The 27,500-nt window shown below is 40.9% G+C and overlaps 1 protein-coding gene across 1 annotated transcript in view; it reads left to right on the forward strand.

Moving 5' to 3' along the window:
* abcb11b (ATP-binding cassette, sub-family B (MDR/TAP), member 11b) overlaps positions 1–27,500 on the forward strand; it is an 81,684-nt gene that overhangs the window by 35,862 nt on the left and 18,322 nt on the right. The window contains exons 17-25 of the mRNA XM_061889323.1: positions 1,293–1,494; positions 3,271–3,340; positions 16,562–16,682; positions 16,780–16,950; positions 17,024–17,128; positions 22,949–23,110; positions 24,112–24,315; positions 26,061–26,302; positions 26,372–26,528. Coding sequence (XP_061745307.1) covers positions 1,293–1,494; positions 3,271–3,340; positions 16,562–16,682; positions 16,780–16,950; positions 17,024–17,128; positions 22,949–23,110; positions 24,112–24,315; positions 26,061–26,302; positions 26,372–26,528 — 1,434 coding nt within the window. The remainder of the gene's footprint in view (positions 1–1,292; positions 1,495–3,270; positions 3,341–16,561; positions 16,683–16,779; positions 16,951–17,023; positions 17,129–22,948; positions 23,111–24,111; positions 24,316–26,060; positions 26,303–26,371; positions 26,529–27,500) is intronic.

Genomic DNA, 27,500 nt, shown 5'->3' on the forward strand with positions numbered 1-27,500 from the left:
AAATTTCAAAGAGGAATATTTAATGTAAAATAATCAAAGCCTGGAATTGGTCAATAATTCATTACAACATTGATTTTGATTCATTATTATTTTGTGAGCGATGACAGTTTTAATAAAAACAACCTACAAGACATCTTTATGTTATTAGAACATTGCAACTTTTTCTCATTACCTGTTTGCTCTTTATTCCACTTTTTTATGTTTCCTTTTTTAATAGCATTTTTCGAATGTGCCATGGGTCATTAAAAAATTAGCTGTATCATCGACCATAATTGTCGATTTCTGTATCAGTCCACCTACTTCTGTTTAGATTCAAGAGCTCGAGCTTGGTGTTAGCACTTAGCATATATTCCTACTCCATTTAGCTAGTCTTGGTCCTCCAGTGATAATGCTACTTGTAAGAAACATTCTTTACTCTGCTCTATAAAAATGGGACCCATTACCTCCCTGCTTGGCATTCAGCATCAAGGGTTGCAATTGGGGGTTGAATCCCCAAAAATGATTCCCGGGCGCGGCCACCGCTGCTGCCCACTGCTCTCCCTCACTTCCCAGGGGGTGATCAAGGGTGATGGGTCCAATGCAGATAATAATTTCGCCACACCGAGTGTGTGTGTGTGTGTGACAATCATTAGTACTTTAACTTAACTCATGTTTACTCTGCTGACTTGGAAGTGGCGTGGCACTGTGGAGGGACGTTAGCAAAGACGCGCTCGTTCGATTGATATCATTGATATCGTCCGTATCAAGCCTACACCTGTGTAAATACAGGAAGTTGAGCTACATCCACACCTCACATTTCCGAAATTTAGCTCCAGACTTCTTCTGTTTGTTTGACATTGTCATTACTGCCACAAGTGGTGGAAAGGTGTATTACAACTGAGTAGCACAGCTTGTTTGAGCGGCCCTCTAGGGGCGAAGAAACACTTTCAGGCGACATCACGTCTATGAAAAAAGTGTTTTCGCCATTTAAAAACGGCCATTTAAGCGTCTCCTTGTTCAATAATGGAGCAAATAAGCGAGCGAGATGATCGATGTTCCTCAAAGTCCGCTCGAGGGACACATAATACTGTAATAAGATCATTAAAGAAATCAATTTGACTTGAATGTCCCCGTTCCAAAGAGGTTTACTGTGCACAGTGATGATGGATGCTGCTGCAGCTCAGGAGGAGAGGGAAGAGGGAGGAGGGAGGAGGGAAATCTTCATTGATTGAAACGGCATGAACTCAATGTTGACAAATAAGTATTTTGAGTTTGCAATAGAGAACTTACTGTTCCCCGCTTGCATCGTGAAGGTGCGCCAGGGCCGGACCACCATCTCCATCGCCCACCGACTGTCCACCATCAAGAACGCCGACGTGATCGTGGGCTTTGAGCACGGCCAGGCGGTGGAGAAAGGCAAACACAGCGAGCTGCTGGACCGGAAAGGAGTCTACTTCACTTTGGTCACCTTGCAGACTCAGGGAGACAAAGCTCTCAATGAGAAGGCCCGACAAAGTGCGTTCCACACCTGCTGAGCCACACATATTAGTATTCTCATTTTCATCCTCATTCTCATTGTCATCCCCATTGCCTTCCCCATTGTCATCCTCATTGTCGTCCTCATTGTAGTCCTCATTGTCATCATCATTTTCATTTTTATTGTCATTCTTATTGCCTTCTCCATTGTCTTCCTCATTGTCGTCCTCATTGTAGTCCTCATTATCATCTCATTGTCACTCTCATTGTCATCATCATTTTCATCCTCATTGCCATCCTTATTCTCATCATATTGCCATTCTCCTCTCATTGTCATTCTCATCTCATCGTCATCTTATTTATCATAATCGTCATCATTGTCATCATTATTGGCATCTTCATTGTCATCATCATTGTCATTCTCATTGTCACCCTCCTGGTCATCCTCACTATCATCCTCATTGTCATTCTCATTGTCATCATCGCCATCCTTGTTGTCATCATCATTGTCCTTCTCATTGTCATTCTCGTTGTCCTTCTCATTGTCATCCTCGTTGTCATCATCATTGTCTTACTCACTGTCATCATCGTTGTCCTCATTGTCATCCTCGTTGTCATTCTCATTGTCGTCATTTTCATCCTTATTGTCATGCTTATTGTCATCCTCATTGTCATCGTCATTGTCATTTTTATTTTCATCGTCACCCTCCTTGTCATCATCGTCATCCTCATTGTCATCCTCATTGTCATCCTCATTGTCATCGTCATTGTCACCATCCTTGAAACCATCGTCATCCTCATTGTCATCCTCATCGTTATCCTCATTGTCATCCTCATTGTCATCCTCATTGTCATTCTCATTGTCATCGTCATCGTCACCATCCTTGAAACCATCGTTATCCTCATTGTCATCGTCATTATCATCCTCATTGTCATTCTTATTGTCATCCTATTGTCATCTTCATTATCATCCTTATTGTCATCATCATTGTCTTCATCATTGTCTTTCTCATTGTCATCCTTGTTGTCCTTCTCATTGTCATCCTCATTGTCATTGTCACCCTCCTTATCATCATCGTCATCCTCATTGTCATTGTCACCCTCCTTATCATCATCGTCATCCTCATTGTCATCCTCATCGTTATCATTATTGTCATCCTCATTGTCACCCTCCTTGTCATCCTTATTGTCATCATTGTCATCCTCATTGTCATTGTCACCCGCCTTATCATCATCGTCATCCTCATTGTCATCCTCATCGTTATCATTATTGTCATCCTCATTGTCACCCTCCTTGTCATCCTTATTGTCATCATTGTCATCCTCATTGTCATTGTCACCCGCCTTATCATCATCGTCATCCTCATTGTCATCCTCATCGTTATCATTATTGTCATCCTCATTGTCACCCTCCTTGTCATCCTTATTGTCATCATTGTCATCCTCATTGTCATTGTCATCCTCATTGTCACCATCCTTGTCATCCTCATTTTAACCCTCCTTGTCATTCTTATTTTTATCCTTATTGTCATCCTCATTGTCACCCTCCTTGTCATCCTTATTGTCATCATCTTCATCCTCATTGTCATCCTCATTGTCATCATCGTCATCCTCATTGTCATCCTCATTGTCATCCTCAACGTCATTGTCACCCTCCTTATCATCCTTATTGTCTTCCTCATTGTCATCCTCATTGTCATCGTCATCCTCATTGTCATCCTCATTGTGATCCTCATTGTCATTCTCATTGTGATCCTTATCCTCATCCTCATTGTCGTCATCATTGTCACACTCCTTGCTCTCTTTTGCCTCCAGTGGCTGAGAATGAAGAAGTGCCAGAGAAAATCAGTCTATCAAGGGGTGGCAGCTACCGGGCCAGCTTGAGGTACTTCTACACAATATTCATCCATCTATCGTCCATCCTAAACCAAACCCACACATCCATCCACCTGATGAGCCATCCATCATTCATACCTCCATCTGTTCATCCACCCGTCCGTTATACCAACCACCGTCCATCCATTAACCATTCCACCCACCCACCTACAGTATACATCCATCTGCCCGCCAACACATTCTAGTCATTTCTTTCAGCCTGACCTAAGTCTTGATCATAACACTGTAAAAAGTCTTCAGCGGAAGTTATAGAGAAGTTTCTTAAGCGCAAAAAATATGACTAAAGTGTTGAAACTGTATTTTAATTTGCACTTCTCTTGTATTGGCAGTTTAGTTAGGAAACATACTCATTGAGTTTATTTGAGCACAACATAATTGCATGCAAATTAATTTATCGACAAGTTCCTTCCTATGCAGTGTATTTGACTAATACTGATTTTTTCAAATACTGACCTAAGCCTAAGGTTTATGTGTTAAATAAATATTAATATTTGTGATTAACATGTGCTTACTTATCATTTGATGAGTAGTTTAGGTATAATTTTTGAATATGATAGAGTTAGATTACTAATTCAGTGTTTACATTTGAGTGGATAGGACTCCTGTGTAATGTAAAAGTTGGGCCCCGGGGTGAAAAAGGTTAAAAACCCCTGCATTAATCCATGTGTTCTATCTATGCATTTGTTGAGTCATCATCCAATCAACCAATCATTAATCTGTCCATCCATCCTATGCCCAAACCCTATTAATTTATTATTATTTATTTATTTAGCCTTTATTTAACCAGGTGAAATCCCTTTGAGATCAGCAAGGTTACATTAAAGGTCTACTGAAATGAGATTTTCTTATTTAAACAAGGATAGCAGGTCAATTCTATGTGTCATACTTGATCATTTCGCGATATTGCCATATTTTTGCTGAAAGGATTTAGTAGAGAACATCCATGATAAAGTCGCAACTTTTGGTCGCTAATAAAAAAGCCTTGCCTGTACCGGAAGTAGCAGACGATGACGTCACCCGTGTGAGGGCTCCTCACATCCTCACATTGTTTATAAAGGGAGCCTCCAACAAAAAGAGCTATTCGGACCGAGAAAACGACAATTTCCCCATGAATTTGAGCGAGGATGAAAGATTTGTGGCTGAGGATATTGATAGCGAAGGACTAGAAAAAAAAATACAATAAAATAAAGTTAAAAAAAACAAAGCGATTGCATTGTGAGTGATTCAGATGTTTTTAGACACATTTACTAGGATAATTCTGGAAGATCCCTTATCTGCTTATTGTTTTAATAGTGTTTTAGTGAGATTTTAAAGATTGTAAAGACATACCTCGTGGTCGGATGGCTGCGGTGAACACGCAGTGTCTCAGAGAGAAGCCGAGGAGCCAAGCTCACAGCTGCCTTTTTTGACATGACAGCTGCTGCAGGGCGACGAATAATCCATTGATGTCTCCGATAAGATATATATATCACAATTTCTCCATCCAAAAACATGTTGTTTGACGTAGGGAAAACATGTTCGCTTGACCGCTCCGCTTCACAACAAACAAAGAAACACCGGCTGGTTCTCTGTGCTAAAGACAGCTCCAATCCACCGCTTTCCAGCAACAGCATTGTTCTTTATAGTCTTCATTATTAAATGAACAAATTGCAAAAGATTCAGCAACACAGAAGTCCAAAATACTGTGTAATTATGCGGTTAAAGCAGACGACTTTTAGCTGTGTGTGGTGCAGCGCTAATATTTCCTTACAGTCCGAGACGTCACGCGCACGCGTCATCATTCCGCGACGTTTTCAACAAGAAACTCGCGAGAAATTTGAAATGCAATTTAGTAAACTAAAAAGGTCATATTGGCATGTGTTGCAATGTTAATATTTCATCATTGATATGTAAACTATCAGACTGCGTGGTGGGTAGTAGTGGGTTTCAGTAGGCCTTTAAAAACAGGAAACAACACATAAAACATCACATTGACAACATTAAAACTTGCTCACATAACACACGTGCAAACAGACAAGGTAGACTGCAATCCTTTTACAGAAGCTTTAAACTCATTTAATGTAACAAGGGATTGGAGTTGAAGATTCGATTGTAGGTTAATCCAAGCCTTCGGTGCTGAAAACCTTATTGCATTCTAGCCCAGTTCAGTTCTTACTTTGGGGACGACAAATTGCAGAACATCCATTGAATGAGGATTGTGACGTCCTTGTTTCTTTGTTAAAAGACAAGACGGATAAGATGGAGTGGTTTTTGTAGATGAACACATACCAATGATTGAGGCGTCGAGCACATAGACCAGAGGTGTCAAACTCAAATACAGAGTGGGCCAAAATTTCAAACTGAACAAAGCGCGGGCCAAAGTTGAACAAATTAACCTTTTAATAGGGACCCAAACAAGTTTTGCATTAAATATTGAACAAGCAAGGCTTATATAACTTTAATGACATGTTAAATCCAGTTTCAAATAATAACAATAATAATTTAAAAAATATCAATGGCATATCAAATACAATTTTGATAAAAATGCTATGCTTTTTTTTCTATTTGCAATCCTCTGAGGTACATATCAAATTTTTTCCACAGGCTAATAATACATTTGAAAATAAAATAACAATAATGAATGAGCCAAACATTGAAGCCTTGAAGTAGCAAGAGAAAATGCATGACTAAAACGTTAATTATTGGTCAGTTTGCTGGAAGTTTCCCGGAAGAGTTAGAGCTGCAAGGGGTTCTGGGTATTTGTTCTGTTGTGTTATGGTGCGGATGTTCGCCCGAAATGTGTTTGTCATTCTTGTTTGGTGTGGGTTCACAGTGTGGCGCATATTTGTAACAGTGCTAAAGTTGTTTATATGGCCACCCTCAGTGTGACCTGTATGGCTGTTGACCAAGTATGCATTGCATTCACTTGTGCGTGTGTGTGTGTGTGTGTGTGTAAAAGCCACAAATATTATGTGACACGCTGTTAGTATGGAGGAAAAGCGATTGGACGACAGGTTGTAGAGAACGCTAAAGGCAGTGCCTTAAATGCACGCCCCCAATATAGTTGTCCGAGTGGAAACCGGTAGAAATTCGGGAGAATGGTTGCCCCGGGAGATTTTCCCAGTAAAAGTTTAAGGTTTGGTTTTTTTTACAACCTATCAAATGTGCTCCTTAAAACTCAAGTGGTCATCCATTAAAAATCCTAAATATTTAAAAGAAGATACTAACACATTTTTTTTCCCCATTTCTTGTTCAAATGTTTTCATTGCTGATAGTACAGTTTTTGATGTGGTAAAGAACATACACTTTGTTTTCTCTGCATTTAGAATTAGTGGAAGATAGCAAAGTTGTTCCTGTTCTCTGTCAAATGCATTTTGTGAATATTTAAAGGCCTCAGCAGGAGTGGGTGATGTGCAGTAAATGACAGTATTATCAGCGTAGAAAGATTATTTATGTACAAACCTCGTTTCCATATGAGTTGGGAAATTGTGTTAAATGCAAATATAAACAGAATACAATGATTTGCAAATCCTTTTCAACCCATATTCAGTTGAATGCACTACAAAGACAAGATATTTGATGTTCAAACTCATAAACTTTAATTGAAAATAATAATTAACTTAGAATTTCATGGCTGCAACACGTGCCAAAGTAGTTGGGAAAGGGCATGTTCACCAACTTGTGTTACATTACCTCTTCTTTTAACAACACTCAAACGTTTGGGAACTGAGGAAACTAATTGTTGAAGCTTCGAAAGTGAATTTCTTTCCCATTCTTGTTTTATGTAGAGCTTCAGTCGTTCAACAGTCCGGGGTCTCCGCTGTCGTATTTTACGCTTCATAATGCACCACACATTTTCGATGGGAGACAGGTCTGGACTGCAGGCGGGCCAGGAAAGTACCCTCACTCTTTTTTTTATGAAGACACGCTGTTGTAACATGTGCTGAATGTGGCTTGGCATTGTCTTGCTGAAATAAGCAGGGGCGTCCATGAAAAAGACGGTCCTTAAAGGCCTACTGAAATGAGATTTTCTTATTTAAACGGGGATAGCAGGTCCTTTCTATGTGTCATACTTGATCATTTCGCGATATTGCGATATTCTTGCTGAACGGATTTAGTAGAGAACATCGACGATAAAGTTTGCAACTTTTGGTCGCTAATAAAAAAGCCGTGCCTTTACCGGAAGTAGCAGACGATGTGCGCGTGACGTCACGGGTTGTAGAGCTCCTCACATCCTCACATTGTTTACAATCGTAGCCACCAGCAGCTAGAGCGATTCGGACCGAGAAAGCGACAATTTCCCCATTAATTTGAGCGAGGATGAAAGATTTGTGGATGAGGATAGTGAGAGTGAAGGACAACAACCAAAAAAAAGGCGAGGGCAGTGAGAGCAATTCAGATATTATTAGACACATTTATTAGGATAATTCTGGAAAATCCCTTATCTGCCTATTGTGTTACTAGTGTTTTAATGAGATTATATGGTACCTGAAAGTCGGAGGGGTGTGGCCACGGGTGTGGTGACCGCCAGTGTCTCCGGTGGGAGGGGGTTATAGTCCGCAGCTGCAGGAGGACGCAAGCTCCGCTCATAACTACGGTAAGAGCCAACTTATTACCACAATTTTCTCACCGAAACCTGCCGGTTGACATATGGTCGGGATCTATGTTCGCTTGACCGCTCTGTTCCATAGTAAAGCTTCACCTTCGGGAATTTTAATCAAGGAATTACCGGCTGTGTTTGTGTTGCTAGAGGCTGAAAGCTTCCCATGTCTATCTTTCTAATTTGACTTCTCCATTATTAATTGAAGAAAAATTGCAAAAGATTCAGCAACACAGATGTCTAGAATACTCTGTAATTATGCGATTAAAGCAGACTACCTATAGCTGGGATTGGGCTGGAAAAAAATGTCCGCTACAACCGGTGACGTCAAACGCACGCGTCATCATACCGCGACGTTTTCAACAGGACACGTTGCGGGAAATTTAAAACTAAAAAGGTCGTATTGGCATGTGTTGCAATGTAAATATTTCATCATTGATATATAAACTATCAGACTGCGTGGTGGGTAGTAGTGGGTTTCAGTAGGCCTTTAAATGGCAGCGTATGTTGTTCCAAAACCTGTATGTACCTTTCAGCATTAATGGTGCCTTCACAGATGTGTAAGTTACCCATGCCTTGGGCACTAATGCACCCCCATACCATCACAGATGCTGGCTTTTGAACTTTGCGTCGATAACAGTCTGGATGGTTCGCTTCCCCTTTGGTCCGGATGACACGATGTCGAATATTTCCAAAAACAATTTGAAATGTGGACTCGTCAGACCACAGAACGCTTTTTCACTTTGCATCAGTCCATCTTAGATGATCTCGGGCCCAGAGAAGCCGGCGGCGTTGCTGGATGTTGTTGATAAATGGCTTTGGCTTTGCATAGTAGAGCTTTAACTTGCACTTACAGATGTACCAACAAACTCTATTTAGTGAAAGTGGTTTTCTGAAGTGTTCCTGAGCCCATGTGGTGATATCCTTGAGAGATTGATGTCGGTTTTTGATTCAGTCCTGTCTGAGGGATCGAAAGTCACGGTCATTCAATGTTGGTTTCCGGCCATGCCGATTACGTGGAGTGATTTCTCCATATTCTCTGAACCTTTTGATGATATTATGGACCGTAAATGTTGAAATCCCTAAATTTCTTGCATTTGCACTTTGAGAAATGTTGTTCTTAAACTGTTTGACTATTTGCTCACGCAGTTGTGGACAAAGGGGTGTACCTCGCCCCATCCTTTCTTGTGAAAGACTGAGCATTTTTTGCGAAGCTGTTCTTATACCCAATCATGGCACCCACCTGTCCCCCAATTAGCCTGTGGGATGTTCCAAATAAGTGTTTGATGAGCATTCCGCAACTTTATCAGTATTTCTTGCACCTTTCCCAATGTCTTTGTCACGTGTTGCTGGCATCAACTTCTAAAGTTAATGATTATTTGCAAAAAAAAAAGTTAATCAGTTTAAACATCAAATATGTTGTCTTTGTAGTGCATTCAACTGAATATGGGTTGAAAAGGATTTGTAAATCATTGAATTCCAATTATATTTACATCTAACACAATTCCCCAACTCAAATGGAAACGGGGTTTGTAAATAGCGAATAATAACGGGCCCAACTCAGAACCTTAAGGGAGACCCTTTTTCACTTGCAGTTCGTCCTAGGAGGAACCCTCCATCTGAACAGCCTGAATCCATAGTGTTCTTCATAAGCAGGGGTCAGATGTTTTCCTTAGTGACCAGGCAGTAAAAGTCTGAACGAGCTCCATAGTTACGTGACCCCAGGTCGGACACGTCAATATCAGAGGGTTTCGGTTGCTTTGTATGCAGGGAGACGTATACCCATGTCTCCAGCGGCAGTCCAGGTAGTTTGGGTCAAGGGTCACCATTAGGTGTTTGTTATCCTGAAGGACCTACTTCTGAGGTCATTTGCAAGCCATCCAACTGCTCGCTAAGACAAGCCAATAGCTGAAAGACGTTGGATTAAAATAACATGATCAACAGTATCAAATGCCTTTGAAAAGTCAATAAAGAGGGACAGACAGTACTGATTCTTGTTAAGAGTTTCAGTTACATCATTTATAAACTTCATAGCAGCAGTAACAGCACTTTGATTTTTGCGAAAACCTGACTGAAATGGTCACAGAGTAGAGTTGGTGGCCAAAAAAAGTGTTTTATCTGTACACTGATGTCAAAACATGGCTGGGGTGTGGATTCTTTCTTCGACGCAGATGAGAATCAGCACGAGCGAGGCGTGGACGTGACTACATGGTTGTTTATTATATGATATATACAAAACAGGGAAAACAAAAACACTTGCTCAATGGCATGAAGGACAATTTGACTATAAACTTAAACAGCACGATGGCAAGACTAAAGACATGAAACAAAAGAGTGCACTGTGGCATAAATACAAAACTTACGTGAATCAAAACAAGGGCATTGATAGCGAGGTGTTCAAGGGCATGAAGGTAGCGCAGCATGGGTAGGGTGCGTGAAGATCCCAGAATGAAGACAAGAAAAAGAGTGACTTAAGTAGCCGTGATCATTAGTGAAAACAGGTGTGAGGCTGAGAACAAGGACGTGACATGACAGGTGAAAACTAATGAGTTGGCATGGAGACGAAACCAAACCAGGAAGTGCCAAGACAGAACTTAAATGTCCAAAAAACTAAACATAACCTGACAAAAACCAAAACAAACTTACAGGCGTGACAACTGATAAGGGATTCAAGCACTTTTGCCAGAACAGAGAGTTTAGAGATTGGTCTGGAATTATTTAGATTACTGGGTCACCTCATTTTAATGGGAGGATTACAAGGGCAGATTTCCAATCCAAGGGGATGTCATTTGAAATTAGAGTAAGGTGAGTCGGTGGTCCATCTATAATTTCAGCTGCCAAATTTAGCGGCTCCAACTTATCTGAGCCAGCTGGCTTTCTAGGTTTAAGTTGTTTTACAGCCCTCAGGACCTTTGTTGTGGTTAAGGGCGTGAAGTTAAAAACCTGGGTATTTTCAACGGTTAAAGGGGAACATTATCACAATCTCAAAAGGGTTAAAAACAATAAAAATCAGTTCCCAGTGGCTCGTTTTATTTTTTGAAGTTTTTTTCAAAATTGTACACCTCCCAGAATATCCCTAAAAAAAGCTTTAAAGTTCTTGATTTTCGCTATTTGCGGTGCGACTATCCATTTCCCTGTGACGTCATACAGGGCTGCCAATACAAATAACATGGCGGTTACCACAGCAAGATATAGCGACATTAGCTCGGATTCAGACTCGGATTTCAGCGGCTTAAGCGATTCAACAGATTACACACGTATTGAAACAGATGGTCGGAGTATGGAGGCAGATAGCGAAAACGAAATTGAAGAAGAAATAGAAGCTATTGAGCGAATAGCTATTGACGCTATTCGGCCATAGCATGGGTGTACCTAATATAGTGGCCCATAGCATGGCTGCCTTATTAGCATCGCCGGTAAAATGTGCGGACCAAACGATCAGGACTTTCGCATTTTGTGACACTGGAGCAACCTAAATCAGTCGATTGGTAAGTGTTTGTTTCTCATTAAATGTGGGTATCTAGTTTCAAATGTACATACAGCTAGCGTAAATAGCATGTTAGCATTGATTAGCATAGCATTTTAGCATCGATTAGCTGGCAGTCATGCTGCGACCAAATATGTCTGATTAGCACATAAGTCAACAACATCAACAAAACTCCCCTTTGTGATTTCGTTGACTTAATCGTTGCAAATGCATCTGCAGGTTATCCATACAAAATGTGCAGACACTCTGGCAAATTCAATGGGGGTCTGGCGGCAGATTTCTTGCCAGTGGTGCAACTTGAATCCCTCCCTGTTAGTGTTGTTACACCCTCCGACAACACACCAACGAGGCATGATGTCTCCAAGGTTCCAAAAAATAGTAGAAAAAACGGAAAATAACAGAGCTGAGACCCGGTGTTTGTAATGTGAAAATGAATATGGCGGGTGTGTTACCTCGGTGACGTCACGTTCTGACGTCATCGCTAAAAGACCGATAAACAGAAAGGTGTTTAATTTGCCAAAATTCACCCATTTAGAGTTCGGAAATCGGTTAAAAAAATACATGGTCTTTTTTCTGCAACATCAAGGTATGTATTGACGCTTGCATAGGTTTGGTGATAATGTTCCCCTTTAAGGGACCTTATAGAGTTCTCAAAATTATAGAGAAAAGCAGAGGAAATAAAACGATGATTACAATGATTACCCAATCTGTCACTTACTCTGAGACCAAAGATTTGATGATTTTCCAAAACTTCTCTGGGTGTTTGAGGTTTTCAGTTGCGGAGAAATAAAATTCAGATTTTACTTTCCGAAGGAGAGAGGTAAATTGATTTCTTAATTGTCTAAAATTCAGCAAATCTGCTTCTAACCCTGACTTGCGTGCCCTGGCCCAAGCAGCATCTGACAGGTCCGTTGTATACCACTGATTGTCACGTCCTTCAACCCTAAATTTTTGAAGTTTTTGTGAAAATATTTCCAACCCATTCTGCGATCCCTCCAGCCATCTATCCATCTATTAATCCACCTTTACCTACCTATCCATCCATCTATCTGTCCATTAATCAATCTATCATTCACCCAGCCATCCATCCATTCCTGTGTAGGGTGACAGTGTCGCCGGACTCTACCCCAGCAGAACATGTTGCTAGGCAGGCCACAGTCTACCCTGAATCACGCATGTGGGAGATTTGAACCCTCCTTTTTCGATTACGCATGCACCTCCTGGTACCCCAGAACCTCCAAAACCCTCAAATCTAGACTCCAAACATTCCAGAACAAGCTAGTCAGGTTACTTCTAGACCTCCACCCCAGATCACACCTCATCCCTACCCACTTCTCCAAAGTGGGTTGGCTCAGGGTGGAGGACAGAGTTAAACAACTTGCACTGAGCCTGGTCTATAAAATCCGCAACACCTCCCTGATACCGAAGTACATGTCAAACTACTTCCATAACGTAAATGACCGCCATAACCACAACACCAGGGGGTGCTGCACAAACCACGTTAAACCCAGATTCCGATCGAACAAACGTCTTAACTCATTCTCATTCTATGCCACATGAATATAGAATGCACTCCCAACAGGTGTAAAAGAAAGTGCATCTCTATCCTCCTTCAAAACCGCACTAAAATAACACCTCCAGGCAACTACAACCCTAAACTAACACCCTCCACCTCCACATTCCACTTTCCCAGATTGTATATAATCAAATGAATATACTTGTAGATTACAATAGTCAGTAATAAGATCAGTGGTCCCCAACAACCGGGCTCGATTGGTACCGGGCCGCAGAATATTTTTTCATTTTATTTTTAAATTTTTTATATTTATTAATTTTTTTATTATTATTTTTTAATTAAATAAACACCAAAAACACAAAATACACTTAAAATTAGTGCACCAACCCAAAAAACCTCCCTTTTTCATGACAAAAAAAAAGATAATAAAAATAATAGGATCCCCCCACCCCTCCCCCGCCGGGCCGCAGGACAAATTATCAAGCGTTGACCGGTCCGCAGCTACAAAAAGGTTGGGGACCACTGAATTACATCACCATAGTAACTAGTATATCATGCACAAGCGCAGATTCCAACCATTGAAATACTTTGTATACTGTAGTTCAAGACTTAAAAGCTTAAAAACTTGAAAACATCACTACACATCATAATGACAGCTACACTTTTGATCTTAAAGATCTAAAAAAAAATATTCGGGAATGTCGGGCAGGCCAGATTGAAAACCTTAACGGGCTGCGTATGGCCCCCGGGCCTTAATTTGCCCAAGTCTGCTGTGGCGACACTAGCAGGAACTTGTGTACAAACTGCGTTTCCAGAGGAGCTGGTGGCGTTTCTGGATGTTGTTGATAAATGGCTTTCGCTTTGCATAGTAGAGCTTTATCTTGCACTTACTGATGTAGCGACAAACTGTACTTAGTGACAGTGGTTTTCTGAAGCGTTCGTGAGCCCATGTGGTGATATCCTTTAGAGATTAATGTCGTTTTTTGATACAGTGCCGTCTGAGGGATTCAAGGTCACGGTCATTCAATGCTGGTTTCCGGCCATGCCGCTTACTTGGAGTGATTTCTCCAGATTCCCTGAACCTTTTGATGATATTATGGACCGTAGATGTTGAAATCCCTAAATTTCTTGCAATTGCACTTTGAGAAACGTTGTTCTTAAACTTTTTGACTATTTGCTCACGCAGTTGTGGACAAAGGGGTGTACCTCGCCCCATCCTTTCTTGTGAAAGACAGAGCATTTTTTGGGAAGCTGTTTTTATACCCAATCATGGCACCCACCTGTTCCCAATTAGCCTGCACACCTGTGGGATGTTCCAAATAAGTGTTTGATGAGCATTCCTCAACTTTATCAGTATTTATTGCCACCTTTCCCAACTTTTTTGTCACGTGTTGCTGGTATCAAATTCTAAAGTTAATGATTATTTGCACACAAAAAAAATGTTTATCAGTTTGAAGATCAAATATGTTGTCTTTGTAGCATATTCAACTGAATATGGGTTGAAAATGATTTTCAAATCATTGTATTCCGTTTATATTTACATCTAACACAATTTCCCAACTCATATGGAAACGGGGTTTGTACTTACTTACTAAAAAAAATCCCTGCTGTGACGTACATTACTATAGTAACTAATTAGATTACCATAGTAACTAATTACATCACCATAGTAACTAATTAGATCACCATAGTAACTAGTATATCATGCACAAGCGCAGATTCCAACCATTGAAATACTTTGTATACTGTAGTTCAAGACTTACGGTCGTTTGAAAACATCACTACACATCATAATGACAGCTACACTTTTGATCTTAAAGATCTAAAAAAAATATTCGGGAATGTCGGGCAGGCCAGATTGAAAAGCTTAACGGGCTGCGTGTGGCCCCCGGGACTCAATTTGCCCAAGTCTGCTGTGGCGACACCAGCGGGAACTTGTGTACAAACCGCGTTTCCAGAGGAGCCGGCAGCGTTTCTGGATGTTGTTGATAAATGGCTTTCACTTTGCATACTAGAGCTTTAACTTGCACTTACTGACGTAGCGACAAACTGTACTTAGTGACAGTGGTTTTCTGAAGTGTTCATGAGCCCATGTGGTGATATCCTTTAGAGATTAATGTCGTTTTTTGATACAGTGCCGTCCGAGGGTTTGAAGGTCACGGTCATTGAATGTTGTTTTCCATTCATGCTGCTTACGTGGAGTGATTTCTCCAGATTCCCTGAACCTTTTGAGAATGTTATGGACCGTAGATGTTGAAATCCCAAAATTTTTTGCAATTGGACTTTGAGAAATGTTGTTCTTAAACTGTTTGACTATTTGCTCACGCAGTTGTGGACAAAGGGGTGTACCTCGCCCCATCCTTTCTTGTGAAAGACTGAGCATTTTTGGGAAGTTGATTTATACCCAATCATGGCACCCACCTGTTCCCAATTAGCCTGCACACCTGTGGGATGTTCCAAATAAGTGTTTGATGAGCATTCCTCAACTTTATTAGTATTTATTGCCACATTTCCCAACTTTTTTGTCACGTGTTGCTGGCATCAAATTCTAAAGTTAATGATTATTTGCAAAAAAAAAAGTTTATTAGTTTGAACATCAAATATGTTGTCTTTGTAGCATATTCAACTGAATACGGGTTGAAAAAGATTTGCAAATCATTGTATTCCGTTTATATTTACATCTAACACAATTTCCCAACTCACATGGAAATGGGGTTTGTAAAAAAAAATCCCTGCTGTGACGTATATTACCATAGTAACTAATTAGATTACCATAGTAACTAATTAGATTACCATAGTAACTAGTATATCATGCACAAGCGCAGATTCCAACCATGTAAATAATTTAATGGCAGCTACACTTTTGATCTTAAGATCTATAAAAAAAACATATTTGGGAATTGATCCTAAAACTCTAAAACAAAATATTTGGGAATTTCTGGCGGGCCAGATGGAAAAGCTTAGCTGGCCGCGTGTGGCCCTCGGGCCTTAATTTGCCCAGGTCTACTGTGGCGAAACGAGAAGGAATTTGTGTAAATGTAAACGTACACTTTTTGTTGTGATCCGTTTCCCGGATCACATCTTTTGTCTGTTTTTTGAGTCCTTTTTGGGTTTTTTGATTGTTTGGACTCTTCCGGTGCTAAGTTTGTTTGTGCACTTCCTTGTTTGTTCAGTTACCATGGTTCCTCATTTGTTCCACCTGCCATGCCTTTTACGCACACCTGTGGTAATTGTTTGTTTCTGTATTTAAACCTGCCTCCTCCCTTTGTTCGGTCTTGATTCGTGGTTTGCTACAGGCAACTTTCACGTTTGGTTTCTCTAAGTCCTTATTTGGTAAGTTACGTCTTAGCTTCCGCACTACTTTGGACACTTTAAACTCGATGCTAGTTTAGCATTAGCTTCTCGCGCCCTCCGGCACGCTTTTACTTTGCTTTTGTACCAGTGTTATTTTACCTTTTCGTATATTAGATAGCTAGATGGATAGTACTTTATTGATTCCTTCAGGAGAGTTCCTTCAGGTATTAAACTAGCTCCTACCAGCAATCCTGCTTGTCTGGTCCCACTGCATCTTGGGGTGACACCTTCGCGCATCACAATGCGTTCCAAACATGACACTTTTGTTCCACAGAGCGTCCATCCGTCAGAGATCCAGATCACAGCTGTCCAACCTGATTCCGGATTCCTCCGTGTCCCTGGCTGGAGAACTGGGCCCCACAGCCTACGCTGTGTCACAAGCAGACCGATCCAAGGTGAGTGGGTGCCAATTACACGCGTGGGTGCTCGGAGTAGGCCATCCATTCAACGTGGTTATCCTCTCCGCCTTGTTCATTTCCTTCACACGCTCAGGGCGCCATCCCGGAAGAGGAGGAGGAGGAACCCGTGGAACCGGCGCCGGTTGCTCGGATCCTGAAGTACAACGTGCCCGAGTGGCCGTACATGCTTTTTGGATCTCTGGGGGCTGCTGTGAACGGGGGAGTCAACCCCGTCTACTCGCTGCTCTTCAGTCAGATCTTGGCGGTGAGACTTTGGAACGGAATTATTCTTAAGAGGGCAAGCAGTCTGTAACTTCTTTCTGCGTATTTGTGTGCAGACCTTCTCGTTGACAGATGAGGTGGCTCAGAGGAAGGAGATTGATAGCATCTGCTTATTCTTCGTCATGGTCGGCGTTATCTCCTTTTTCACTCAGATGCTGCAGGTAGAGTATCCGTCAGCTCCAGCCAGTCCAAAACTAATACCCGTGATCCAGGATATCCCCTCACGCTGAAGGTCACTGTCATTTTGATCCACTAGCATTACCTCTTATTGACCAAGGTCTTGGGGCAGACGTCTAATCAATCAGAGGTTCCAGCTGAAGCTTAATTCTTCATCTAGCCAACCTTTTAGACAATTGCAGGCCTCCAAACGGGTGGGAAGAGTTCAATGAGTCCTTTGTCGTGCCAGCAAGTGCACAAAGCAAAGCCTGTAAAGTAATGCTTGGACGAGTTGGAAGAAACTTGTCATGATCCACTACTTGGATCATGTCATGTTCTGGTTTAGTTCTGTTTTTGTATCACATCTGGTTAGTTTGTCTTCCTTAGTTCCTGGTGGCACTTCCTGTTTGTTCCGTTTCCTTAGCAACGCAGTTGTGTCACCTGCCTTCTGTTTGTCACGCGCACCTGCTTTTTGATTATCCCCTGTATTATGGATTGAACTTTCACAGTATCATGTTAGACCCGCTCGACATCCTTTGCTTTCGTCCTCTCCAAGGTTCTCATAGTCTTTATTGTCACCAACGTCCCACTGGGTGTGAGTTTTCCTTGCCCTTATGTGGGCCTACCGAGGATGTCGTAGTGGTTTGTGTTGTGGTTTGTGCAGCCCTTTGAGACACTAGTGATTTAGGGCTATATAAGTAAACATTGACTGATTGATTTAAGCCTGCCCTCTTTGTTCCTTCGGTCTCGCAGTGTAATTTGCTTTTTCATGTAACAAGTGATGTCGCTATCCCCGCTTGTGGTAAGACTTTGTATTCGTTAGCTTCCACGCTATTCTGTTACTTGTCCCTAGCTCACATGCTAGCGCTTTCTGTTTGTTTTGTCTTAGTGGCTTTGTGCAAGTGTTTTTGTTCGTAGTCTGTTTTTATAGTTAGATAAATCATCATTCTTACCTTCACGCTGTGTCCATTCCGCTTGCACTATTGAGAGAACGCACCCGCTTCCCCACAATGCCAAGCAAGCATCACAAAACTCGGACTTTCAAACGCTACCGAGGTGAAGTAGAACCAGGGATTGGTATTATATATCCATTTGTTACACGGGAAAATTCACATTAATGATCATATAACAGTGCTGAATTGTTGCATATTAGTTCAATCAATCAATCAATGTTTACTTATATAGCCCTAAATCACTAGTGTCTCAAAGGGCTGCACAAACCACTACGACATCCTCGGTAGGCCCACATAAGGGCAAGGAAAACTCACACCCAGTGGGACATCGGTGACAATAATGACCCAGTGGGACGTCGGTGACAATGATGACTATTAGTTAAAGTTGAAGTGCTGGTATTATTTCACCTTACCTTAGTACAAACCCCGTTTCTATATGAGTTGGGAAATTGTGTTAGATGTAAATATAAACGGAATACAATGATTTGCAAATCATTTTCAACTCATATTCAGTTGAATATGCTACAAAGACAACACTTTTAATACCAAAAGGTACATACAGGTTTTGGAACAACATATGCTGCCATCTAAGCACCGTCTTTTTCATGGTCGCCCCTGCTTATTTCAGCAAGACGATGCCAAGCCACATTCAGCAAGTGTTACAACAGCGTGGCTTCGTAAAAAAAAAGTGCAGCTACTTTTCTGGCCCACCTGCATATCAGACCTGTCTCCCATCGAAAAATTTTGGCACATTATGAAGCTTAAAATACGACAGCGGAGACCCCGGATTGTTGAACGACTGAAGCTCTACATAAAACAAGAATGGGAAAGAATTCCACTTTCATTGTGACATTTGCTGTGCGTAGTGATGCCGGATTCGTTCTTCCGTGGATGCGATCGGGCAAGAACACAGCGTATGGTAAGAAATAAAGATTTATTTAACTAATAAAAGGCTAAGAACAAAAACACTGGTGCTAGGCAGAAAAGGCAAACAAAAGGCGCTAGAATGGGAACTAGGGAAAAAAACAGAAACACTTACACTTGGCACAAAGAGACAAAAAGGGAAAACAAAAACAACTAGCATGAGAGCTAGGGATGAATAAGGCGTAGCGCAAAAGCTAGCGAGTAAGAACATAGAAAGCAGTCGTCACTTGTTGCGTGCAAGCAAATTAGGATCCGAGAGTGAATGAACAGAAAGGGCTGGCTTAAATAAGGATGGTGATTAGCAAAACAGTTGTGAGTCAACAGCGGGTAGCAGGTGGAACTAATAAGAAACCATGGTGACAGAGCAAAACAGGAAATAAGGAAGTCAAACAACAAAGTGTGTTAAAAAATGGAACAAAACAAGAATATGGAATGATCCGGGTAGCGGATCATAACATTCAAAGCTTCAACAGTTAGTTTCCTCAGTGCCCAAACGTTTATTGAGTGTTGTTAAAAGAAAAGGTGATGTAACACAGTGGCGAACATGCCCTTTCCCAACTACTTTGGCACATTCTGCAGCCATGAAATTCTAAGTTAATTATTATTTGCAAAAAAATTAATACATTTAATGAGTTTGAACATCAAATATCTTGTCTTTGTAGTGCATTCAATTGAATACGGGTTGAAAAGGTTTTGCAAATCATTGTATTCCGTTTATATTTACATCTAACACAATTTCCCAACTCATATGGAAACGGGGTTTGTAGTTAGCATTAACAGATGTGTTTACTTATAGAAAATTGCACCAAAATAACACACATAAGCGTATCAATGTATGAAATATTCCCCAAAATAGTACATACTTTTTACTATGTAAGCATATTTGAAGATATTGACATATTTAAACATGGAAAAAAGCCTGAGCCACACTTTCAAATTGGATAGGTACCGAATTGGACCGATGTCAGTCCGTACTAGGGTTTTATGGTATACCGGTGTTGGTAATGAATCATATTTGGTACTATACCGCCTCTAAACAGTCTCGGACCGCCAACCCCCGCCCCCTCCGTCATCGTCACGTCGTTTCATTGTTGTTGGTTTTACAAGCAGAGGAGCATGTTCGGCAGCGTGCTTGCACAGAGTACATAGAATCAGACACAATGTGTGGACAGAAATGGCAGAACCGACGAATTTTGGCCTAAAAAGTGAAGATAACGGTCAAGGTATAACACTGAAATGCCCTCAGGAAGAGGTTCTTTAAGACATGGCTAGCTAGCTAGCGGCTAAAGTCCACTCGCAGTCTGCAGTGATTTAGCTACTTTTAAATCACTAATCCTCGCCTCCATGGTGACAAATAAAGTCCGTTTTTTTTACAAGTATCAGTATCAATGCAGGATGAGGACTAGGTAAATATGCTTCACTCATGGGCGGCATAGCTCGGTTGGTAGAGTGGCCGTGTCAGCAACTCGGGGGTTGCAGGTTCGATTCCCGCTTCCACCATCCTAGTTGCTGCCGTTGTGTCCTTGGGCAAGACACTTTACCCACCTGCTCCCAGTGCCACCCACACTGGTTTAAATGTAACTTAGATATTGGGTTTCACTATGTAAAGCGCTTTGAGTCACTCGAGAAAAGCGCTATATAAATATAATTCACTTCACATCTACACCTGACATCCACTGTAATGATACCAAGTACAGGAGCGTATCTAGTCGATACTACTATAATTACATCAATATTTTTTAGCATCATAAAATCTATTTTAGTTTATTTGAAATGTATATTAACGTTTATAAAGTCAGGAAATATATCCCTGGACACATGAGGACTTTGAATACGACCAATGTATGATCCTGTAACTGCTTGGTATCGGATTGATGCCTAAATTTGTTGTATCATCCAAAATAAATGTAAGTATTAAACAACAGAAGAATAAGTGATTAAATTTTAACAGAAGTGTAGATAGAACATGTTAAAAGAGAATTTAAGCAGATATTAACAGTAAATGAAGAAGTAGATTATTAATAATTTTTTACAGTTTGTCTTTTATAATGTTGACAAAATAAAAGAATGATAAATGACACAATATGTTACTGCATATGTCAGCAGACTAATTAGGAGTCTTTGTTTGTTTACTACTAAAAGACAAGTTGTCTAGTATGTTCACTATTTTATTTAAAACTGAATTGCAATAAGAAACATATGTTTAACGTACCCTGAGATTTTTTTGTTAAAATAAAGCCAATAATGACATTGCTCAATGCTAATTTATATTGGATTTGCAGTAGACATGCTACTGATTAGCATTAGCGGTTTGACATGGCGACTTCAGCACATCCAAGCTAAAATGCACGTTACTAACAAACAGCTGGTGTGTGATAAGTACACTACTTACAGTACAAACTACAAGCACGTTGTAGGGCTCAACATAAGACTAGACTGGAACATTCAACTTATTGGCAAAGACTACTTCCCGACTACAGCAACACACTGTAATCGATACACTAATGCCATTTGACATCTTGGAATCGTAACCGTACGCAAAGTCTACTATATGAGACAGAGGAAAACAATCATGCACAACACACACTATTGAAAATGGAAAGTACTGGTATCGATTCCCAATTACCGGGAATTGGTACCGTATCGATTCCAATGTGAAAAGTACCCATCCATGACTACAAGAGAGAGTCCGAGGCCATCAGTGATCTCGGACATAAGTTCGAATAGATTCCGCGCCCCTGTAAAAGGCCGTACTGTAAAGTGGGGACTGACTTCTTTACGTCCTGTACAGTATAGCAAAAAAGTATTTAGTCAGCCACCGACTGTGCGAGTTCTCACACTTAAAATGATGACAGAGGTCTGTAATTTTCATCATAGGTACAGTTCAACCATGAGGGACAGAATGTGAAAAAAAATCCAGGAATTTAAAAAATGTATTTGTAAATTATGGTGGAAAATAAGTATTTGGTCAACCATTCAAAGCTCTCACTGATGGAAGGAGGTTTTGGCTCAAAATCTCACGATACATGGCCCCATTCATTCTTTCCTTAACACGGATCAATAGGCCTGTCCCCTTAGCAGAAAAACAGCCCCAAAGCATGATGTTTCCACTCCATGCTTCACAGTAGGTGTGGTGTTCTTGGGATGCAACTCAGTATTCTTCTTCCTCCAAACACGACGAGTTGAGTTTATACCAAAAAGTTCTATTTTGGTTTCATCTGACCACATGACATTCTCCCAATCCTCTGCTGTATCATCCATGTATCCATCTTGGTATAAACTCAACTCGTCGTGTTTGGAGGAAGAAGAATACTGAGTTGCATCCCAAGAACACCATACCTACTGTGAAGCACGGGGGTGGAATCATCATGCTTTGTGGCTGTTTTCCATCAGTGAGAGATTTGAATGGTTGACCAAATACTTATTTTCCACCATAATTTACAAATAAATTATTTAAAATTCTTACAATGTGAATTCCTGGATTTTTTTTTCACATTCTGTCGCTCACAGTTGAAGTGTACCTATGAGGAAAATGGGACGGCGTGGCGCAGTGGAAGAGTGGCCGTACCCAACCTGAGGGGCCCTGGTTCAAATCCCACCTAGTACCAACCTCGTCACGTCCGTTGTGTCCTGAGCAAGACACTTCACCCTTGCTCCTGATGGGTGCTGGTTGGCGCCTTGCATGGCAGCTCCCTCCATCAGTGTGTGAATGTGTGTGTGAATGGGTAAATGTGGAAGTAGTGTCAAAGCGCTTTAAGTACCTTGAAGGTAGAAAAGCGCTATACAAGTACAACCCATTTATCATTTATCATTTAAAATTACAGACCTCTGTCATCATTTTAAGTGGGAGAACTTGCACAATCGGTGGCTGACTAAATACTTTTTTGCCCCACTGTAATGTAAGTGTGTTCTCGCCATGACTTCATTCTTTCCTGTGCGTGTCGTCAGGGTTACGCCTTCTCCAAGTCTGGAGAGCTGCTGACCCGCAGGTTACGTCGCCTCGGCTTCCACGCCATGCTGGGCCAGGAGATTGGCTGGTTTGACGATCACAGGAACAGCCCCGGAGCGCTGACCACGCGGCTGGCGACCGACGCCTCGCAAGTACAAGGGGTAAGTAAGTGAGGCGGTGTTCAAGATGTTTGATACGTCGCGTCCTCTTCTCTAGGGAATCGCAACCTTTACCGCTACGTAGCCGTGGTACTGATCGAGGGTGGTTAGTATGGGTGTCCAAAAAAAAAAATCAGTTTTTAAAAAAAATTTGAGATTCTTACTTTTAACGATGCTTTTATTTATATATATGTATATATTAGGGTTGTACGGTATACCGGTATTAGTATAGTACCACGATACTAATGAATCATTTTCGGTATTATACCGCCTCTGAAACGTACCGGTCGTGACATTGCTGGTTTTACGAGCAGAGGAGCATGTTCGGCAGCGCGCACACACAGAGTACTTACAAGCAGACACAGTGTGTAGACAGAAAAGGGAGAACAGACGCATTTTGGCTTAAAGAGATAAAGGTGAAGTTATAACACTGAAACGCCCTCAGGAAAAGGCGCTTAAAGACATGGCTAGCTAGCTAGCGGCTAACGTCCATCCGCCATCGACAATGTTTTAGCTACTTCTAAATCACTAACCCTCCATGGCGACAAAAAAAGTAAGTTTCATGCAAGTATCATTATCACTGCAGGACGAGGGACCAGTGAAACATGTGTCAGTACTTAACATAGCTCACCGTCGCCAATTGTCGGATTTACACCTGAGTAACAACAATATGAACGTTGCACGGAAAATTTCTCTGCCAGTTTCTGCATCCCACGGGGATTCTTCTTTTGTTTTCCTGCACCTGCAGTACCCACACGAGGTTGCCAACGTTGTTTGTCAACACTGTCTGGTCTCTTTTTCTCGCACATTTTGACCCTCTGATGTTCTGTGTACCTACACTCTGTCCTCCTCCTGTATGAATATGAACATTACACAAGGGTTAAATGACGTGTCGGGCCGGATCTGGCCCCCGAGCCTTGAGTTTGATACCTGTCAACTAACCCCCAGACCTACTGTACTTGTTGGAGACGCCCGCTCTACAGGCTGCATGTTTCTCTCTGAAGGCCACCGGCTCCCAGATCGGCATGATCGTCAACTCTCTGACCAACATCGGGGTGGCCATCCTCATGTCCTTCTACTTCAGCTGGAAGCTCACGCTGCTCATCCTCTGCTTCCTGCCCTTCATCGCCCTGTCGGGTGGCTTCCAGGCCAAGATGCTCACCGGCTTCGCCAAGCAGGACAAGGAAGCCATGGAGTCTGCAGGACGGGTCAGCATATTCTTCACTCCCCACTCGCACCCGTCAGCACATTCACTTCCCCACCAGTGAGGCACGTCCACGCGCCGAATCGTCATACCTTTTAGTTGAGGCGCAATCCGTCTATTTTTAGCTCCTCGCCCCAGCTTGTGTGGGAGACGTGCTGGCTGCCAGCTACTCTGTACACCGCCCGTCTTTGAAGGGCTGCCATGGTGCTGGAAGCTCCCTCTGGGGCGCGGAAAGATGGAGTCGGTTCACTGAGGGCGAAAACAAAAACAAAAAAAAAGGTTATCAAGTCAATTGCTTTTTCCTCCCGTTACACTTTTGGAAAGATGGAAGTTAAGGAAACCTAAACTAATTGAAATAGCTGGACTTATCTGGTAACTATGGGTGGTCAAATGGGACAAAATTAAATAAATAAATTTATGAATATTACTTAAATGTGTTATTAGTTGACTATAATCGAAATGAATTAATGTGTCAATCATTTAATTGATAATTTATTGAATTCATGATTACTTTATTTTAGGTGTTGTTAAATGTGTTGGTTATTTAATTATTAAGATATTTGATTTTTAATTAAACTGTAACTAACTAAATATTTGATGAATTATGGAGTTTGTTGTTTTGCCATTTAGTTATTTAGTTTTAATACTTTATTCAATGAACCTATAAGCACATATTTCGTCATGTCTTTATTATATGTGTGATTAAATGTGTCAATTATTATTTAATTATTATAATAATTATACAATAATATGATATAATTATTTATTTAATTAAACTGTAAATAATTAATACTTTTTTATTAATTATGGAGTTGATTGTTTTGCGATTTAACTATAGGTTTAATGATTTAATGAACCAGTTTGGAGGGTCAAATGGGACAAAATTTAGTAAATAAATCTTTCAATAATTACTTTAAATGTTTGTCAATTAATCATAATGGGAAGAAAATACATAAATGTTTTGTTACATGTGTAAATTTATTTAATGTAAAATCTAATTGTATTATTTAATCACTTATTGATTTCATTACTTCACGATTTAACAATTCACAACCCAATTATTCAAAGAATAAGGTATTTTATTTAAATATTTTTCAATTCAATCAATTATTTCATGATGGTTCAAATTGTCGGGTAAATTAATTTAGTTAAGTGAAATGAATTTTTTTTTAAATAAGTGAAAAAAAATGCAAATAAATAAATGAAATTAATCTAAAACATAATTAAAAACAATGAAAACACTTTGATAAAATATTAAATATATTATAAAATAATTATTTAAATCGTGAAATAATGAAAGCAATAATAATTGAGTGAATCAGTAATTAATTAATTATCAAAATAATTGATTGAATTGTTAAATAAAATGCACCTTTACATTAAATACATTCATGACACATTTAAATTTCGTTCCACTTATAATGAATAAGCAATTATTTAAATATGTATTAATTTATTTAATTGTGTCTTAATTGACCCTCCATATAGGATAGGACGGACTTTATCCCACAATGGGTAAATAATGGGATGCGATTCAAAAAGTTCACCAAAAATGTGGTAAAACCACATGAAAACAAGAAAGGAAACATTAAAAGGAGGACATAAAAGAGCTGTTGCAACCAGCTGCCACTTCAGCTCAGTGGCGCCATTTTTACATACAGCAACAAAAGTAAAAGGCAATGAAAAACTTAAGTGTACTAATGATCTACTAACTTGTAGTAAACATGTTCTTTTTTAATCCATTGCCAGATCTCAGGCGAAGCCCTCAACAACATTCGCACCATCGCTGGTCTGGGCAAGGAGAAGAACTTTGTGGAAATGTACAACGCACAGCTGGATGCTCCGTACAAGGCAGCTTTGAAGAAGGCCAACGTCTACGGCGCTTGTTACGGTTTCGCCCAATGCGTCGTCTTCTTGACCAACTCCGCCTCCTATCGCTTCGGGGGCTACTTGGTACGCCAAGAGAAGCTCCATTTCAGCTTGGTGTTCAGGTAAAAAGAGACAAGGTTGGAAGCTGCGTGTGGAATGTTAGCGCCGGTGTGTTTTTCTTCTGCTTGCAGGGTCATCTCCGCCATCGTCACCAGCGGCACAGCCCTGGGCAGAGCTTCCTCCTACACTCCCGACTATGCCAAGGCCAAGATTTCCGCCGCACGCTTCTTCAAGCTGCTGGATCGCATTCCTAAGATCAGCGTCTACAGTAACAATGGACATAAATGGGTATGTCTTAATGTACTGTACATAGGGATGGATACGGTACCGATTCACGGTACTTGGGATTTGATTCCTATACTTAATGGTACCAATTATCGGTACTTTTGTGTCCTAAAATATGTTAACTCTTTTAACAATTTTTTTTATTTTTTATATATACAGTATAATTATTATTATTTTTTTTTTAATATATATTTTATCATGATTTGTATTTTTCCCCCCTCCCTAAGGGGGGGAATTCGACAAGACGGTTGCTAGTAGTTCCATTTCCATCGTTGGGGTCCTGTTAAGGTCTTGGTCAAGTTGGGGTGACCCCAGGATGCAGAGACGGGAGACAAGGTGGAATGAAAAAATGTAATTGGACAAAAAAGGGATAACTAAAGGCGATTGATTGATTGATTGAGACTTTTATTAGTAGATTGCACAGTTCAGTACATGTTCCGTACAATTGACCACTAAATAGAAACACCCGAATAAGTTTTTCAACTTGTTTGAGTCCACGTAAATCAATTCATGTTAAATGGGGCAGAAACGCACACCATGAAATCTGGACAAAATAGGTTCCTCAGAGGTCGGCAGGAGAAAGGGCCAGGGCGACTGAGCAGAACAAGAGTCCAACAAAAGAAATCCTTTTACTTCAGGGGGACTAGGAATTAAACACAGAAGAGGTTAGGGAATTCAGGACAAAGCAGCGAAAAAATTCCAGGTCTGGTGAAGCAGGTGCATGCACGAGAGGAGTTCTGGATACAATAACCGGCAATGCCAAGCTGACAGTGTAGAGCCTAAATACTGGCGTGCTAATTGCTAGCAGGTGTGCCTCAAGTTCCGCCCCTCGCCGAGAATGAATCACTAAATACACATGTGCAGACAAAAGGAGAAGGCAGGAAAACACTAAAAACACAACAGGTCCCTGCGGGTGAGGTGGGTGGTTCCCGTGGCCTGGGGCAGGCCGTGCTCTACGGGGGTGGGTGGTGGGCT

The sequence above is a fragment of the Nerophis ophidion genome, linkage group LG27 (assembly GCF_033978795.1).
Source record: "Nerophis ophidion isolate RoL-2023_Sa linkage group LG27, RoL_Noph_v1.0, whole genome shotgun sequence".
NCBI classification, from domain to species: domain Eukaryota; kingdom Metazoa; phylum Chordata; class Actinopteri; order Syngnathiformes; family Syngnathidae; genus Nerophis; species Nerophis ophidion.